At 35.0% G+C, this 18,657-nt stretch overlaps 1 protein-coding gene across 2 annotated transcripts; it reads right to left on the bottom strand.

The window, feature by feature from the left end:
• Positions 1 to 638: 638 nt before the first annotated feature.
• UBE2G2 (ubiquitin conjugating enzyme E2 G2) lies at positions 639 to 17,407 on the bottom strand. Of its 2 annotated transcripts, XM_034439615.3 has the most exons (6): positions 17,022 to 17,407; positions 13,733 to 13,768; positions 13,609 to 13,654; positions 5,900 to 6,018; positions 2,297 to 2,437; positions 639 to 1,519 (listed from the first exon to the last, which is right to left on the bottom strand). In XM_034439615.3, the coding sequence occupies exons 1-6, from the start codon at positions 17,062 to 17,064 to the stop codon at positions 1,407 to 1,409; spliced, it is 498 nt and encodes a 165-aa protein (XP_034295506.1). In that variant the 5' UTR covers positions 17,065 to 17,407; the 3' UTR covers positions 639 to 1,406. The 2 variants fall into 2 exon arrangements, with proteins under 2 accessions (XP_034295506.1, XP_087728852.1); XM_087872726.1 differs by lacking the exon at positions 13,609 to 13,654 and having other exon boundaries at positions 17,022 to 17,228.
• Between the last annotated feature and the right edge of the window lie 1,250 nt (positions 17,408 to 18,657).

Below are 18,657 nucleotides of genomic sequence, written 5' to 3' on the forward strand. Positions count from 1 at the left end.
TGGGTGACTAAATGGATGTTTTAAATAAATAATAAATTATATCAATGGAATTGTCTGTATAAAAAATGGTCGTAAGTCATTTTTTTCAGTGCTGTTTTAACCTTGAGTGGTCACTAAATGAACTGTTGCAAGTCAAGGACTACCTGTATAAAAATTACATGAAGTAAATTCAAAAAATGTATTTCATTGAATCACAAACTGCACAGACTGCAAATCTACAAAACATTGATTTAAATGTGAAACACCGATTTGATTGAACTGAAACATTTAAGTATAGTTTAAGGCTAATTCAGTTGTTAAAGATATTCCTTACATAATATATTTGAACTCTACATAATAATAGATGTAGAGCAATTGGCATCCTCTTATGTAATGGATTTCTGCAATAAACATGAAATAGCCTTTAAAAACTTGTTCCTTACTGCTGCCCAACTAAATCAATGAATAGAGGAATTGTGTGTGTGCATTCCCTTTAATTTTACCCTCAGGAAATTACAAGAATGACTGATATTAGAAGTCAAATATTTCTTCAGCATACTAAATTGTGGTCATCCTATTTCCGTTAGAACTGCTGAGTAGACAATATTAGATTTAAAAGTATTTATATTAGAGATTAGCTTGGAAAAAGAATGCTCTTCTGCCATACATCACTTTATTGTAAATATCATGGATGGGACTTCCAATCAGAGAAATCAAATATCTTTTAATGAATAATGATTGTTCAACTAACATTGAGTTTATAGGAGTTATATCCAGTTCAATTTGTTTCAGAAGAAACTATATTCCTTTCGAATATCTTCATGTTCAATCACATAAAATGTTTTTAATTTAGGCAAGCAGAATGCTATAACAGAAAGTAAGGTTACACTGACCACTTCTTCCCCAGGACAAAGATAGTTCACTTTATTGTGTAACATTTTGATGGTCAACATTCTTTTTTTTTTTTTTAGTTAAATGAGATTATGTAAATAATAATCCTTAAAAGGATAATTCTCATTGGTGACACACAGCTTGCACTAACAATATTTCAATACTTTTCTAAGTAGTAAGATATTCACAGATCATCTCAATCCTACTACTCACAAGGTGAATGGTACTGTGATGAAAAGTAATATGATATTACAGATATAACTGCAGAGACTTAAGTTTTTACTAATAGAAACGGATTACAGCTCTACAGTACTTGCGTCCCATCTATTGGTATGTCTTAAATTGAGAAAGATTTTTCTTCCAAAGTGTAAAAAGATTGATGCATGCTTATATACAGAGAGGAGCAAAAATTCATGAACAGTTTTGCACGATTTGTTTTTTGGTACCAACTCAAGAGTTCTGCTCACAGCCTCTGTCTATAAAATGTTCAACAGGAAGATTGTCAAGAGTTTCAGGTGTTTTGTTTGATTTTTTTTTTAAAGACCAAGTGATTTCTGGACTATTTGTTTGGCTATTTTGTTGAACTGTTCTCTGTCTTCTCGCCACATTTTAGAAGCATCCACATTGGCTCCGCTTTCATCATTTGGCTCTAAAGTGGGAAAAATGAAAGGCTGATCAACAGGGGAAAATACAGTAATAATATCTGCTTACAGTGTTTCTCATTAAAAGAACCACACACACTGAAGTAAAACATACATAAGGTCAAGAATTCCAAAATTTATTTCATTCCATGCATTGTTCCAAAAGTATAGAGTACAATAACTCCAGTCACTTACAATAATACAAGCTATCAGAATCTTCTTTTTTAGTAACTACATAAAGTTCTTTTAATTTTGATTCAGGCCCCATGCCATACTATGTCTTGACATTACAAGTACAAGTGGCCTTGATATTTGATTTCATCTGTTTATATCTAACTTCCTACATCCACATGTAAGGAGAAAAAGGAAACTTCAGACTGTAGTTTGCTGAAAATGCCTTGATATTTCTTTCAAACCACTTAAAGAGGCACTTTATGCACTTAAATAACTTCCTGTAAGCATAATGAAAAGCATTATGAAAATAATAAAATAAAATGTTTCTATTAATTTTGTGTCACTCTGCAATATAAGCCAGAACCAAATATCTAAAATAAAGTTTCTTAATTATTTCGTTAACTTTCAAGAATGGCCCTTTAAACTTGGCCTTCTAGCAGTTTAGCAAAAAGACCTCAGATTAATTCTTCATAGTGCCTAACATTACTGAGACCAACTGTGTAACCATTCATCTAGATTAAACAACTTGGGAGATAAAATGTTCTAGAAAAGTCTAGTAATTTGTGTTTTATCTTCACCACTGTCTCTATGAATGCTATCCTTTCTCATACCTGCTAGCATGCTAACCACTGACAAGAGGATCTTCTCCACACTTTGCACAGGACTCCATCGTTCTGCACTGCTCTCATAGCCCATTGGATCATCTCCAGGAGCATGGAGAATGGAAATGCAAACTCTCCCATCTGGATAAACTGAGAAGATTAAAATGGGAAGAATTTTTCAAGTTAGTGCAATATTGATTGAATAAAAATTGTTAACAGAATTATATTTTGAGACTATATTAACAACAACAAAAAGAGTTTTACCATCAAGGATGGAAACTATGTCATCTAACACATTTGTTGAGAAATCTGACAGCAATTATATACTCTTTCAATTCTAATCTAGTTCTCTATAGGCTGGAGTTAAACATCACTATAGCTTTCCTATATATTTTCATTTTTGTCAGAGAATGGCATAGTAATTTATAGCTAAGTAGCTGTTTATAGGATTAATAAAGTTGACAGATAAAAGAAGTGAAGAAGAATGCAAGACAGTGAACATGTACTGGGGCAAATACCAGTTTCATCATAAAATAGCAAGATATCAACAAAAAAGAGGGAAACTCTGTCTTTATGAGTTAATAAGTGTAGAATTGGCTTTGTAAAATTATGGCTGCATTTAAAATAAGTTAGCTTCAGTAAATAGTAGCAATTTGCTGATCTAGTCTGGACTTGAAAATTAAACAGGGTCAGGCCTGGTGCATATGGTATCTGAATCATAGAATACCAAGGAATACCATGGCTGTAGGCTAGAATGAAGTGTCAAAAACATGTTGGAAGAAGGCGATGATACTTCTATACTGCTCCCAAGAAAACTGACTAAAATCATTAGAACTGAGTTCATTCTGCAAATGATTTTCCCTAAAATAAATTACATCTGGGAATTTATAAATGGGATAGAACAATTATTAATGGCTAATGTTCTTCTAATGTTTATATTGTTTATTGTCTTTGTTTTTAGTAACATTCACAAAATAGTATTCGCTAAAATCAAAATATATTTTGAAACACGTTGTTTGCTAAAATTAAGAATTAAGAGTTCATATTGTAAAACTAAATCTCAATGAAAAGTCCAATTGAACGTGTTTGGTGCCTATAGTAACTAGAAATGAATGCAACATGGAAGATGTTTATCTTTCTTGTTTATATTTTGAATATTAACAATAAAGTCCCCCTTCAATCAAGTTCAACTACTAGTGACCATATTGACACATAGTTCAACAAAAGTTCCCAATAAATCTAACCATCACTCTTGTATTTTTCTGTGGTACTGTTTGTTTGATTGTGGCACTGACGGTAGACCAAGCAGTAAATAAATATTACTAATGAAATTCCTGAATTCTGGGGAAAAAACACATTTTCCAGGTTTCAAATTTAATATTATCTAACTTTTATACTATTGTGTAACTGCAAATTGTTAATTGCTATACTTAAGCTGATATGTTTACTCCCTTTTCATAGCCCTAGGATAAAATTTAAGATAAAAGAAGGCATAGAAATTTAATAAATAAAAAACTGGGTGCTTCCCTTTTAATTATTTATTTAAAATATCTGTATGGCCACTAAGTTAGTACAAGTCTAGCTGGCTTACAACACATGTCTAAAGCTAAATGCTACAGCCAAACTTCATAAAAAGGAAAAGAAAACTTTGAAAGATTTCTATAGAGGCAATGTAAGCATAGCAGGTAAAGATGTCACATTATAAAGTTCCAATATATATTTTTAAGAAGATGCCTCTCTCTTTCCATCCATCCATCCATCCATCCATCCATCCATCCATCCATCCATCCATTACCAGGGGCTGAAGGAGGAACTAGAGAGATGTGGAAAGTAAAGGCCAAAATGGTCCTAGTAGTGACAGGAGCACTTGAGGATGTGACTCCTAAGGTGGAATAGTGCCTCCAGAAGATCCCAGGAACATAAAGAATTATTTGTCTAAAAGAGTGCAGTGCTACAAAGAGCTAAGATACTACGCAAAGCCCTCAACTCCCAAGCCACTGGTAGAAGACCCAAGATTGCGACTGACACATACCACCTATAGGATGAGAAGGGAATTTTAAAAATATTTTTATATATACAATGATGATGTTATGTTTAATAGTTATTATGATGTTATGTTATTAATAGTTGATATTACTGTTTTTATTGTATTAATATATTATTAGTATAAACAACTTATCGGTTTAAAAACAAAAATATGCTGTATTACAGTATGTGTAGTGGTAGGCATTCAGTTCCACAGCTCTCTGGAACAGCTTGCCTTTAATATCTTGCAGAAACCTAACAATGTGAGTGCCAGCCTAATTTCCAGAGAGATTATTCTGTAATAGAGGACGACAATTAAGAAACATGGCTTACAAGATCATGTCCACTTCAGCTTGCCCTGCCTAGGAAACTATTAAAGATGTTGGCAACATCTGTTCCCTGGACAAGTAGAGTAGATGTTTGTATGCAGAGAAACCAGTTTTGTACAACCTTTGGCGTCAAGTCCACACTTTGAATTCTACCCAGAATCTTACTGGTGACCAGTTTAGTGACAAAACAGGTGTTATACAATTATAAGGAATTTGAAAGAGCGATCACATTTTGAACTAATTGCAGTTTTCAAAGACAATCCATTTATAGAGAATTGCAATAAACCAAGCAAGCAATATGCAGAACTTATAATGGAAAGATTATCCTGCTCTAGGTAGATCTATCACTAATGAATCAGTAAAGGATTTTGGTTTCAGTTTCAACCTACCTATCCAGGGATGGGTTCTATTTACCTTTACTTCTGGTTCGCAACGGGGCCGGGGGCACGCGCTCGCTTTGCTTGCGCTCTTCTGCGCATGCGCAGAAGCGTTTTCATGACGTCAGGGTCAGTGGGTGGAGCCTCACGCCGGTTTTACTACCGGTTCTATAGAAACCGGGGGCAACCCACCACTGTACCTATCCAACAGTGGTCAATAATCTAGGAGGACCTGCAACTCATGATCCTGCTCTTTCAGGAAAGTGTCAACACGGAGAGTTGTCAAGAGTTGTTAAGTGTCAAACACAGACTGTCTCTCTCTCAGCTGGTTTTCATGCCTAGGGCAGGACTAGAACTCATAGTTTCTTGGTTTCCAGCCTAGTGCCTTAAAACTAGGCCAAATTCACTCTATGTAATATATTTACTATTTTTAAACTTTTTTCTTCAGCCTAGTTCACTTGTGGAATTACATCTTGGTTTAGAAAAAGTATTCTGAAGTACAGCCAGGTGTTACATAACCTTCATTCCTCATCTCTGTATGCTGCTCGTCAAAGAGAAAAATATTATCAACTGTTGGCTAGATGCAATCACTAAGATTAAACATCTATTTAATTCATAACAAAAATGAATTTACAAGTGCAGAATTACTTATCAATTAAATGTGAGCAAAACAGTTAAGCAAAATCCTAAAAAAAAAGTAAATAATTTAAAATCTACATCCTAATTGATGTTGAAAAAGTCCATATCTCTTTTAAAAAAGGACTCAGATTGCCATAATTTAGGGGGGAAAGGTTAAATGAATAAAATACTAGACTACATAGACTTAATAGGGTTTTTTATTGATATGAAAACACAGTGCATCATCTACTGGCAAAACTTACTGTTGGGATGAAACATTTCACATGTGAACCTCATCTTTGGAGGACTTAAAGGATAATCAAGAGGAAAACTCAGAATAGCAGGAAAAACTCCATACTCAAAACAGGTGTCTTCTGGACCCCTAGAAGCAAATAAATAAATAAATAAATAATAAACAAACAAACAAATAAGCTTTTTAACGTCTGGGGCTATTTAATACTTTTAAATAAACGAATATTAAATTAGCTACACATGAATTATGTACAATCTGTAGCATTTCAAAGCTTTACTGTATATTAAATGTAAGGTATGTTTTCATGTAATAGTAATAGTGAAATTCATTTCCAACTTGAAATAAGAAAAAAAACACATTAACCTACTCTACTGTTCCACTAACTGAGAAAGAAGATATGTACTACAGGCATACAAATTGTTTCAATGTCAAAATATTCTAGCTGTAAAACATCCCATTCAAACTTTACCAGAAGTATGACAATGCCCTTCCAACTTACGAGTATTTCATCCTTGAAAAGAATCATTCTGACTGTGAAACGGAGAGCTTGGGGATAAGAACATTAGATCCTAAATATGTAACACATATTTGTTACAGTTAGATGCAAATGAGAAAAGTCCCCTAACTTGCATATGATACCATAAATTTTTACTTTTATTTTTTAAAAAATAAAACTGGCTATCTAAATATTAGGAAAGTGTTGTCCTAACTAGTGCTAGTCTCAATTATCCAAAGAGAATCTGCATGATTTAAATCAATGCAGCTTCTCTAAAGTATAAGACTCCTCTTATTCAAATACGGCTAGGATTAGTGCTATAAAATTCATAGGTTTCTTAGTTGGAACCACCTCTATATTGATAATTATTTTAATAAAAATTACATAATGTTCTAGTGAAATTCTGAAACATTAAGAAGCGCTTAGATTTGAACTTTTACTGAATTCTTTCTCTTTTGGTTTAGCTTTTGCCAAATCTGAAGTACACATTTAAATAAAACACATGTAACAGAAATTATCAAAAAAGATAGCAAGTCTCTGCTCTCTACCAATCATCCTGCATTACATTATCAGTTAATAGTCACAGCACAACAGTTCTGCACTAAACAGTCCCTACAGTAAATCTATACCAATTTCAGCAGACTATTTTATTTCAGGAAAGAAGCCTAAAGGAATTTAGGCTAAACTTTCTCATATCCATTACCCCTTCCCTAAAACAAAAAGCTGAAGGGCTGAGAAATCAAAGCTTGTACATTTAAGTTATAAGGAAGGTCACAACACTACATAATTGCTAGGGCGTGTTTATTTAATTATATTCAATCTGTCTCCAAGGCATGTTCCAGATTTTAGTACCTGCACGTCAAGAAATATTGCTAGCAAGTACTGAAAACGCTGCTTTGAACACACTGTTTATTCAACATGGACAAAGGTGTCAAAAGCTGCAATTTAAAAGATTTTAAATAACCAAGGCTTATAAAATAACTTTAGTAATGGCCTTATGAAAAGATGTACGCAATAAAATTTAACCCATCAAGTCAAATAATAAAAGCAACTTCAATATTCATAATTAGGAAATGCAGGCTGTACTGCCATAAGGAATGCATCCAAAATGCACGCTCAGTTTTTAAATGATTGTGTTTAGATAATAAATACTAGAAACATATAAATACATTCTAGCAACTAAAATCGTTAATGGGAAAGCTTCTGAACACATACAGCATCCACATAGGTTTCTTTAACAGTTTTATCTGTAGAGAACTATATTACTATGAGAAAAATATTACTATTGTATATAGCAATAGCACTTAGACTTATATACCGCTTCACAGTGCTTTTATAGCCCTCTCTAAGCTGTTTACAGAGTCAGCATATTGCCCCCAACAATCTGGATCCTCATTTTACCCACCTTGGAAGGATGGAAGGCTAGCTCTTAGGTTATACTATACTTCATTATTTTTTCCTGTTTTTTTGCATTTCTCTTATAAATCTGCCATGTACTCCCTTAAAGGTTTATTTTAACAAAGTCATCATTTCTTTCACTTGGCTTTACATTTATTGCTATCCTGTGTCCAATATAGTATCTTCATCCAACATAATTAAGCCCTATTCTCAAGTTCAAATTTTTTTGAGAACCTAGTGGTACAATACTGATTCCGTTTTCCTATCCTGAACTTTTTAACTCTCACCATATTTCTTCTGTGCGTGTCTCCAACAGCATATCCAGATATGATTACTCTGCCCCAATAATTTATATTATTTATTTAGGAGGGAAAAGGCCAATTTAAATCATATTTCCCACTAATACATCTTCATATTCCTTAAGACAATGTAAAAATATACTGTATCTATTAAAGTACAATATATAACTTGAATATTATTTACATAAACAGCTTTGAATCTTTGTAATTCTAATTTTCTAATTGCTAATTCTAATTTTAATTCTTTCCAAGTATATCCCAGTCCAACTTTTATCTTCTCAGCTGTATCAGATATAATTGCAATTGTATCGAAGAATATATATTTGTTCAAAATAAAGCATCATTATACTCATTTGGGTGTACTCACTTACAAAGAGTATATTACATTGCAGCCAGGCATGGAATATAGGCTTCTATATTGCACACTAAGCAATTTTCAAATTTATGTTATTGTATTCTAGTTTGGCCCACCATACAAAAGCAAAATAGAAAGAAAAAAAAAAACTAACCTCAACTGAAGTTGTAGTTTGCAATTATTTCATACACTGAAATTTCATCACTTGAAATGAAACTGATATCATTTGATAGAATCTTATTATAGTATTCATTCAAGTAGAAGATCTTGTTTAAAACTAAATTTATGTGGTAGAAATATTGATAATTTCACATAAATATTATCTTATATTATTTTTATATTTAACATGCATTTTGTAAATGCTTCTAAAAAACTAAAAGGGTAGTTTTTGGACCAACTGTCTGCATTCTCTTTCCATCTCTTTAGAATTTTCATTATAAGTCAATGATTTCATCTTAAATAACAAGAGACAAAATGGAACACCTCAGAATATTAGTTTTATGCAGTCATCAGATAATACATGTATCCTGGAATATACACAAAACATTTGACTACAACTTGCATTATACAAAGTTAAAATATTATTAAAGAAAATAAAAAGGTGGAGAATGTTCGTGCAATGATATACTTAAATAGGCAAACATTTACATGAAGCCAGTTAATGAGATAATCAGTGTTTTGTGTTCATAGGAAGCTTATTTCTTCTGTTTTCATTTTGTCCCACCCCTTCCACTTCCTAATGCACAAAGGGGAATTCCAAGTTGAAACAAACTCACATATCATATAAAGTAAAACATATAATTATATATCTAGATAACCTTTGGAGATATTGGATTAAAGTTGTACTTATTATTTTAAAAATTAGCTGTAGGCTAAACCAAGTTCCAACAATGACCGGGGCCTACATTGTTATGATAATGAACACTAAGATTTAAACAAATCATCAATTCCAAATCTAAAATATTCTGATAAGAAATAGAAAAAACATTTTAGTTTGCATATAATGCAATGCATTTATTTGCATACAACACTATTCACAATCATAATCTAATTTAATAGCCAAATTAATTCATTTGTTGGAAGAAAGATGGGTATTTACATACTTTAGAAACTTGCATGAGATTCTAAATGCATCGTTTATTAGATATGGAAGAAACAAATTATTAAGCAAATGATCAACAGCAACTCTGCATGACTTTTTTTTCATATTTTGGAAATCATTTCAAGTAAGGCTATTACAGATAGTCTTCGACTTGTATTCATTTAGTGACCATTTAAAGTTACAATGGCACATGGTCACATGATCAAAATTCAGGCACTTGGCAACTAACATATATTTATGACTGTTGTAATACTGTCCAGGGGTATGTGATCACTATTGGGTAACCTTCCTAGCCAGCAGACAAGCAAAGTCAATGGGGAAACCCATATGTGCTTAATGACATGATTTGTTTAACAACTGTGGCAAAAAAGGTCATAAAATGGAATGTAACTCACTTAACAACTGCCTTGCAAAGTAATGCAAATTTGGGGCCCAGTTGTGGTCATAAATCAAGGACCACTTGTACAATAGTCTTGATTTTTTAAAACTATATAGTTTTTATGCAAGTTATATATATATTCCTATTTAGTGTTGTAAACATAGTACTGTAACAATAATACATGAACTGTGTGAATAACTTTTTATATTTCTGTTGTATATTTTTAGCTTTTTATCATTATGAATATTTTTAGACTCTGATGTATTGTCTATGCCAGTGTTTCTCAACCCTTAGCAACTTTAAGATGGGTGGACTTCAACTCCCAGAATTTCTCAGCCATAGTTGAAGCCCACCCACCTTAAAATTTCTAAGCTTGCTAACTGCCATGCTGTTTAGGGAATTCTGGGTGAAGTCCACCCATCTTAAAGTTGCTAAGGTTGCTAACCCTGATGCTGGCTAGGGAATTCTGAGAGTTGTAGTCTAGCCATCTTAAAGTTGCCAAGGTTGAAAAACATGGTCTATAGTAGGGGTGGGCAACTATGGCCCTTTTATGTCTTGTGGACTTCAACTCCCAGAATTCCTGAGCCAGCCATGTTAGCTCAGGAATTCTGGGAATTGAAGTCCACAAGTCATAAAAGGGCCATAGTTGCCCACCTCTGGTCTATAGGTCTTTAAATTGATTGTACCCCATTCTCTTTATATTGGCCTTTGATCATAATTTGATTTGAATGTACAGGTCAGTTACTTAATTATGATCTTTAATTTATTTTAGTATTTCTATAATATATTGCGCTTGTGCAATTTTAAAGCCCCACAAATACAAAAAGTCAAGAAAAAAGTCAAATGCCAAGAGAAAAATACATTTTCAAAGAGAAAACCTGTGATTGCAAATCTTTCGGATCCTTTGTTTAACACTATTATTACTGCAGAGCAAATGTCCAAGAGGTTTCTCCCCTCTCTATCAACCTTTTTCAGAAAGCTGAAGATGGGAAGATATTCACTTTGCCCAGGTAGACTATGAAAGAAAAACAGTGTGTTGCACCATCAGGAAGTTTCCCTGCTTGCAGATCAAACGTCCCAAGACTGTATATCTCAGACAGCAGGGTGAAATGCTACCGGTTCAGGCCAGTTCACCCGAACCGGTAGTAAAAATGCTACTCGTTCGCCCGAACCGGTACTAAAAAAATGCTTTAAAAAGTAAAAAAAAAAAGTTCCCACGATTGCGCGACACATCTGATAGTCGGAACTTTTTTTTTTAACTTTTTAAAAGCATTTTTTTACTACCGGTTCGGGCAAATAGGTAGTAAAAAAATGCTTTAAAAAAGAAAAAAAAAGTTCCCACGATCAGCTGTGCTGCGCGATCATTGGAATATTTTTTTTACTTTTTAAACCATTTTTTTACTACCTATTGCCCGAACCGGTATTTTTGTGTAAAGTGTGATAGTTTGTTTTTGAGTTCTCTGTGACTCTGTGAGGTTCCTGCTTGTTGCAGGGGCCATTTTGTGTGGAGTCCAGCTGCTTTTGCATTGTGTGTGAGTCAGTTGTGTAGCTTTTGTGTTATTTTTGTGTAAAGTGTGATAGTTGGTTTTCTAGGTCACATGACCAAGCCATGCCCGCCAGTCACGACCACCAAGCCACGCCCACAGAACTGGTAGGGAAAATTTTTGAATTTCACCACTGTCAGACAGCATTGCTTCCTCACAGAATGAGACTTGTAACTCTGTATTCCTAGCAAACAGAGAAAGCCAGAATGATCTTCTGAAGCATCCATGTGAGTCTTGCAAAAAACATGGCTTTAATGCTTCAAAGAAAGCTACTTTGTTCACATTCTCTTTCCAAAACATCTCTTCTAAATAAATAAAGACGTTTTGCTTCTCATCCAAGAAGCTTCTTCAGTTCTGAAGATGACCTGGATGACTGAGAATCTCCATAGATATCTCTTCTAAATGCTTCCAAAAGCCTTACTTTATATGAATTCTTGTTGACCATGTACTCCATCCACCAGTCCACTATTTATGAGTACATGTTGCTGCATTTGAATGGCCAAGAAAGGTAGGAATTCTGCTAATGAACCATCCTACAGCCAGTCATGATGTTGGCATGGCTCTGAAATGGTTTTCAACTTGGTGAATGTCCTAGTCAAAAACTAAACAGGGTATGTCTGTGAAATACAGATGTGTTATTCCTTCTAGATCAGTGGTCCCCAACCCCCGGTCCGCGGACCGGTGCCGGGCCGTGGAGTACCTGGCACCGGGCCGCGCAGCGGCCGGGGGACATGAACACTGCAGCGCAAAGGCTCCTGGGCCGTGCGCAATGGGCCGTGCGCAAAAGCTCCTGGGCCGTGCCCCCACCCCTGCGCGCGCTCAGCGGGCCGTGGCGATAAAAAGGTTGGGGACCACTGTTCTAGATCACTTGGAGTTTTATTATATCTATTATATTTTTCCTGAAACATTTAGAAGGCTAGATTTTAATTACATTATTTTGCAGTGGATCTGGCAAGTCTGAATCAGTAAAACAGCACTGACCTACTCTGTGCTACAAGGTTCAATAGTATCTATTAGCATCAACATCTACATGAAACCACAGAAGATGATTCTCTGGAGCTTCGAAGTACAGTTCCATCAGTATGCTAATGATACCCACTTTGCTGCTCCTCACCAACACATTCTAAGAAAGCAGTTGGTACCCTTCCAGTGTTGCCTAAATTCAGTAATAACATAGATACAAAAGAACAAGCTGAAATTTAATCCAGACAAAATATAAGTGCGGTTGATTAAAAAAAACAGGACAGTCTGTTTTGGATGGGACTATACCATCTCCTGAAAGAGCAGATCTATATTCAAAGAGTGCTTCCTGTCTCTTAGCTCATTGCTGAAGGCAGTTGTAGTCAGGAACACTATAAGTCATTCATGGCATTATTTTAATAACAATAAACTGAGTAACTGGTGGGAAACAAAATATAAGAAACTAAAAACTATGCATTAGAAATTTGCTAAGTAATTTCATCTTTTGTATTCAAATTGCATTTTGCAATGATTGTATTAGGTAAAAGAGAATACATCAATGAAATTCTCCTTCCATATTATAAATTTGTCCATGAAGATAAACTGGCATCTTCATACCTACAATACATCTTGGGTTCCTGTATGCTATATAAGCTATTACCGGTATAATGCTTCTATAGTATTACCGTGTTTCCCCGAAAATAAGACCCTGTCTTATTTTTTTTTTGAACCCTGAATTAAGTGCTTGGCCTTATTGCCATGCGCTCAAAAGCCCGATTGGGCTTATTGTCAGGGGATGTCTTATTTTGGGGAAAACATTGAAGATTCTTTCAGACATTGTAAAGGAGACCAATGCAAACATTTATAAACAAATAAAATGAAACCTATTTGATCAGCAAATTCTACCTTTTATTATTTATTTACTTATAATTAGGGCCACCGACTGTCGGTGGCTTACAAAATCTTGTCTTATTAAGACAAAAATTAGTGCATTATAGAACTCTATAAACTTGCAAGCATAATAGTAACTTATGTGGATAGACAAACAACGTTTGAAGTGTTCCAGAAGAATTCTAAAATTTGACAATCTGATTATTAGAAAGTTCACAAAGTCATTTTTTAATTTATGATGTTCAGTAGTGGAAGTCCATCCATAATTTAAATGTACACTATTCAAATAACTTACATTATCAAAGCTTCCCACTCAAAGAAATTTTCTTCATTCATAGGCCCTATTTAAAAAAAATATTATGTTAATATAGGCTTTCTAATTTCAAGATACAGGTATATTTTTAAATAGAATGTCATACCTGCTACTATGCCTTCAGGAGGATTCAAAGTCAACTCTAAAATGAAGAATAAACATTTTCAGTATTAATTTATTTATACTTCATACTTTTCAGAACATAAAAACAAAATTGGCCAAGTAGATGGCCAGGAAAATTACATTACCTTGATAATTTCTGCCTAGTAATAATGGTCAAATAAGAAAAAGGAAAATCTTTACAGTAAAAGTGAACAATACATATGGCTACATTTTAAGAGGACATTCCCAAATTGCAAAAGAGTGGGATGCAATAAGCATAAACTGAATCTTCCTCCATTATGCACATGATTGCACAATTACATTGGCAGTGTAGTCTAAAAAACCTGGAAAGGCTTCCTGCTTTTTATTTTTGAAGTTATCTATGTTAAAAAACAATCTTTTTTTAGCATACAAGACATTTCTATTAATTTCTATCTATATCTATATTGTTAATTGATATTAGATTTGCTATTTCCTGTGAAATCTTTAACAACAAATGTCTCATCTTCATCCAAAAATTTAGCTCCTCAATATTTTTTTAGGGAAAAAAAGTAAGTAGAAAGGTAGGTGAAAAAGAGAATGAGAGACACCAACCAAAGTGAAAAGAGGAGCTATTGCTCTCTCTAGTGGAAAAGATGCAACATCAATTCAAAAGACCATTTAATTATGACTTTTTTATACTGAATAATCATGGCCCTCTATACATATGGACTAATGGTTAACTGATAGAATACATGACTGTCAATCATGAAGTCCTGATATTTATAGTTAATCACATTTCAAGGCAAAACTGAACAAGGTTACAATATACGGAGTTCATTGCATTCATCAATTTCATTCCATTTACCTCAGAGATAGCTAATATAGAGTTCTCCAGGTATTATTTTTAGACTAAACTTCCCATTATCCTTTACAAGAGTTTATGCTGCCAAAAATTAGTAGAACATCTGGAGGCTATCTCTAGTTTATTTATCTAGCTCTAGTTTATTTAACAAGACACTGAAACAATAAAAGAATGTTTCCTATTACAGTTATTGCTTTTACACATATATACCGTACTTTGTGTTTGTGCATATATACTTAGAACTTGTCATGAACAGTTAGGACACATGGTGAATGACACAAACTCTCCAAAGATTCAGACTTGTGAAAAGATGGAAAGGACTGATCTTAGGTTAGTTCTGTAATCAAAACATAAGCGTCACCACTGTGCTTCAGTCCTGAATCAAGAAACATTGCTGGTTTCTTTACACAGAGTGTATACTTTACACTCTGAGGATCAGTTAATATGGGAATAATCTCTCTGTTGATTTATATGAAATGCCATTTTCTTTTTTTACATTTACCATTTCAAGCAGTCCTCCGCAAAGGCAGTTCAACAACCACAACCAGTTTTCACATTCAATAAGAAAACATTGCAAAGTGATTAATGAACTGTACTAATCTAGACAATTCCATATTTGTTTCCGTATGAAAAAGAAAACAGCCATCTACAGTATATACTATTAAAACTCTCTTGTACATCTGTTTGTAACCTTCCGTTGGTTGAAACAGCGTGTCATAGAACAATTCTTTTTGTTCTATGTACCTCAAATGGGTAAATTTACAGAATGTGTTGAAAAACAGGAAGCCATGTTTCCCATGGAATTTAAATTTTAAGGATTTTTAGATGATTTTTATTGGCCCCTGCTGCACTACTGGACTGCCATGCAGCAGCACCATAGTCTGCTGCTTTCACGACTATGATTTCCAACACTCCCTGCTAGCTTTCCACAAGCAAAGTCATTAGGGAAGCTAACAGGTAGTTTGGAAGTAGCTCCTGCTCCTGGTGCATTATACCACAACATTTTTTTTTTGATCAAGGTGCTTCAAATCCACAAACTTAAAGAATATATAAAACATCCAGGACCCATACTTTGAAACTCATGATGTCATAGGTTGTCTAGTTTTCAGATAAATTTGTATACGAAAAAAATTACACTTAAAGAAGGTAACACATACTAAACTCCTGACACCTTTCCTCATGTAAAGAATTCCTGATATCTGAAAGTATCGCACAGTATCTTGCAGGCTCAAAAGTTGCAATCAAGCTGGTTAAAATCTTCCAAGTGACTCTGACCTAATGACATTTATTCTATCACTCAGACCAGAGGCAGAAGAATATTGTCCTCTAGTGTTAAATCGCCCCAGTCCTGAGCAGATCAAGAGTCTTGGTGGCGCAGCAGACTAAAGTGCTGTTAACTAGCACCAGCTGCCTGCAATTACTGCAAGTTCAAATCTCACCAGGCTCAAGGTTGACTCAGCCTCCCATCCTTTTGAGGTAGGTAAAATGAGGACCCGGATTGTGGGGGCAATAAGCTGACTTTGTATAAAAAAGAACACCGCTTGCCGAAAGCCCTACTAAGCAGGTATATATAAAAGTATGAAGGCTATTGCTTAACGCATTGTAAGCCGCCCTGAGTCTCCAGAGAAGGGCGGCATATAAATCGAACCAATAAACAATAAAAGAAAGAGAATTTCTGGGCCGACAACCACAATCACAGGATTTTTCCGGCTTAATTCTCCACCAGCTTTCTATTTTATTTATTTATTTATTGGTTCGATTTATATGCCGCCCTTCTCCGGAGACTCAGGGCAGCTTACAATGCGTTAAGCAATAGCCTTCATACTTTTGTATATACCTGCTTAGTAGGGCTTTTTGGCCCCCCTAAGCGGTGTTCTTTTTATACAAAGTCATCTTATTGCCCCCACAATCCGGGTCCTCATTTTACCTACCTCGGAAGGATGGAAGGCTAAGTCAACCTTGAGCCTGGTGAGATTTGAACTCGCAGTAATTGCAAGCAGCTGGCAGCTAAGTGCTACTTAACAGCACTTTAGTCCGTTGCGCCACCAAGGCTCTCAGTTCAATATTTTTCATACTTGGCTGGGGAATCATGACAGCTGAAGTCTACACATTTGAAAATTGTCAAGTTTGAAAAACATTGCTCCAATTTAAAATTTGACCTGGCAAATTGGTTGTGGTGGTGATGATGATGGATATCTGAAAGAGGAACGACAGCCCAAACCAGTCAAGGCCGCCTCCTGTTCTCCCATAGCAGCCTTCTCCTCGATACTAAGACACGCAACCACCGACCCCCTTTCTCCGCCGTGCCAGGCAAAACCGTCGTGAGTACATTTCCACGGGCCCAGGAGGAGTCAATGCATGACCGGGCTAAACTACAGCCGGCGTCACCTGAGAGGCATTCAATCCACCCCGATCTCTCTGTTTCCGCACACAAAGCCTAACTACTCACGCTTGTACTCCGCCATTAAGCGCTTGAGCGCCGTGCCCGCCATGGCTCAGGTAGCCTGGAGAAAGCCCAGTCACCCTCCTAACTTGGCCGTTTTGGTTGTCGCTTGTCCAAAGCGCTACTTCCGGGAGGCTTTTACCATTAAAAAAAAAAAAAAAACCGAGACCAATCACAACCGAAATCTATTTCCTCTCGTTTCGCAATCAGCATACAGAGCTACAAAACGTGTAGAGTGATCCATAGCAGCTGAACGTCATAGACTTTGTTGCTATGGGCAAAGGCCGGAATTGGGAGCAACTGAGATATAAATGTTCTTTCAAGTTTCACTGTAGAATTGGAGAGAAATGTTTCCTCCCTTCTGTCTTGATATTTGATATAATGCGAATCCTAAAAGTACTCATCTATACAATGTATTTATCTCTACAAGGAAGCGTATGACACATATTTATGTTTCTCCAATAGGCGTGTCTTGAGAGGGCAGGAGCTTCGTAATTTTGAAAGAAGTCTTCCCCGTCTCTGAATGAAACTAGTTTCTAGTCCTGCTCACGGAATTTACTATGATTGTTAGTTCAAACATTTCATGTATTCATTAATCCTGTTGCCCTCGAACCCAATATTTGTCAAAAATGACTCCAAACTCGTGTTGGGTCTGGGTGGCCTCAAATTGGGTAATGAAACATCTGCAAGCGAACCAGAAAACACAAAGGACTGCACAATTCAATCCAGCTACGTACGTTCTTGCCTATTGACTTTATATATAATTGCAGATCGCCAGTTTTACAGGAACCAATTACAATTTCTCAACTCAGGTTTTGTCAATTACAGGGAAAAAACCTTCAATTTGCATGCATACCAAAATAATCCCATCTATTACCATAAACTATGACGTTTCTGGTACTTTTGAGGATTTTAATGCTATTTCTCATGTGTCATGACTGACATTCACATAGCTCTGGTTGGTTAACATTTTTCTGAGTCACTAGATTGAAAAGGAATACTGTCATGAGTAGCATCAACCAAGGAACAAAAGAAATAGGTTCCAGTATATTTTGCAAAGTTCTTTAATTGCTAATATCTACTTCAACTAATAGAAATTTATATTAAGTAGTGGTTAATGAGGAAACCCAAATTTGAATCTTGTCAACCGTGGAAAAAAAATGGACCTAGTCACTTTTTCTACAGTACCAGGTTGATGGGTTAGATGAATTAACTTTAGTGAAGTCAACCTGCGCTTACAGACGAGCGGGGTATAAATTAAATCAGTCTATTTGGATATCATCAAATGGAATAGATTATCCAATAGAAAATTGAGATATGCAATTGTTACCCAGACACTTCTAAATGTAAATTTTGGACAGACCATAACAGCATCAAATATGAATGAAATTCAGAAAATGTGTAAAGACTGGCCTGGACATAAAATTTAAGAACATAAGTAACAAATTATGTATACTTAATGGGCAACCATTTTTGGAAAAATGAATATAAAACATGGGTCTTGCTCTTTAATTCACTATCAAGATTTTCTCTTTTATAGCAAACATTTCTAATACACAATTGGGTCAAGCTAGAACAAGTAACACAAGCATCTGCTACAAAGTAACAAATATAGAACCTTCAAGATGGACCAGTGTTATTG

The sequence above is a fragment of the Pantherophis guttatus genome, chromosome 6 (genome assembly GCF_059756535.1).
Source record: "Pantherophis guttatus breed Tessera chromosome 6, ASM5975653v1, whole genome shotgun sequence".
NCBI lineage: Eukaryota > Metazoa > Chordata > Lepidosauria > Squamata > Colubridae > Pantherophis > Pantherophis guttatus.

Coding starts and splice junctions, on each gene's coding strand:
- UBE2G2 (XM_034439615.3), bottom strand. CDS start 17,064: ATGGCGGGCACGGCGCTCAAGCGCTTAATGGCGGAGTACAAGC. Junction 13,769..17,021: donor CTTAATGGCGGAGTACAAGC/GTGAGTAGTTAG, acceptor TCTTCATTTTAG/AGTTGACTTTGAATCCTCCT. Junction 6,019..13,608: donor GAGTGGGAAGCTTTGATAAT/GTAAGTTATTTG, acceptor ATTTGCTTCTAG/GGGTCCAGAAGACACCTGTT.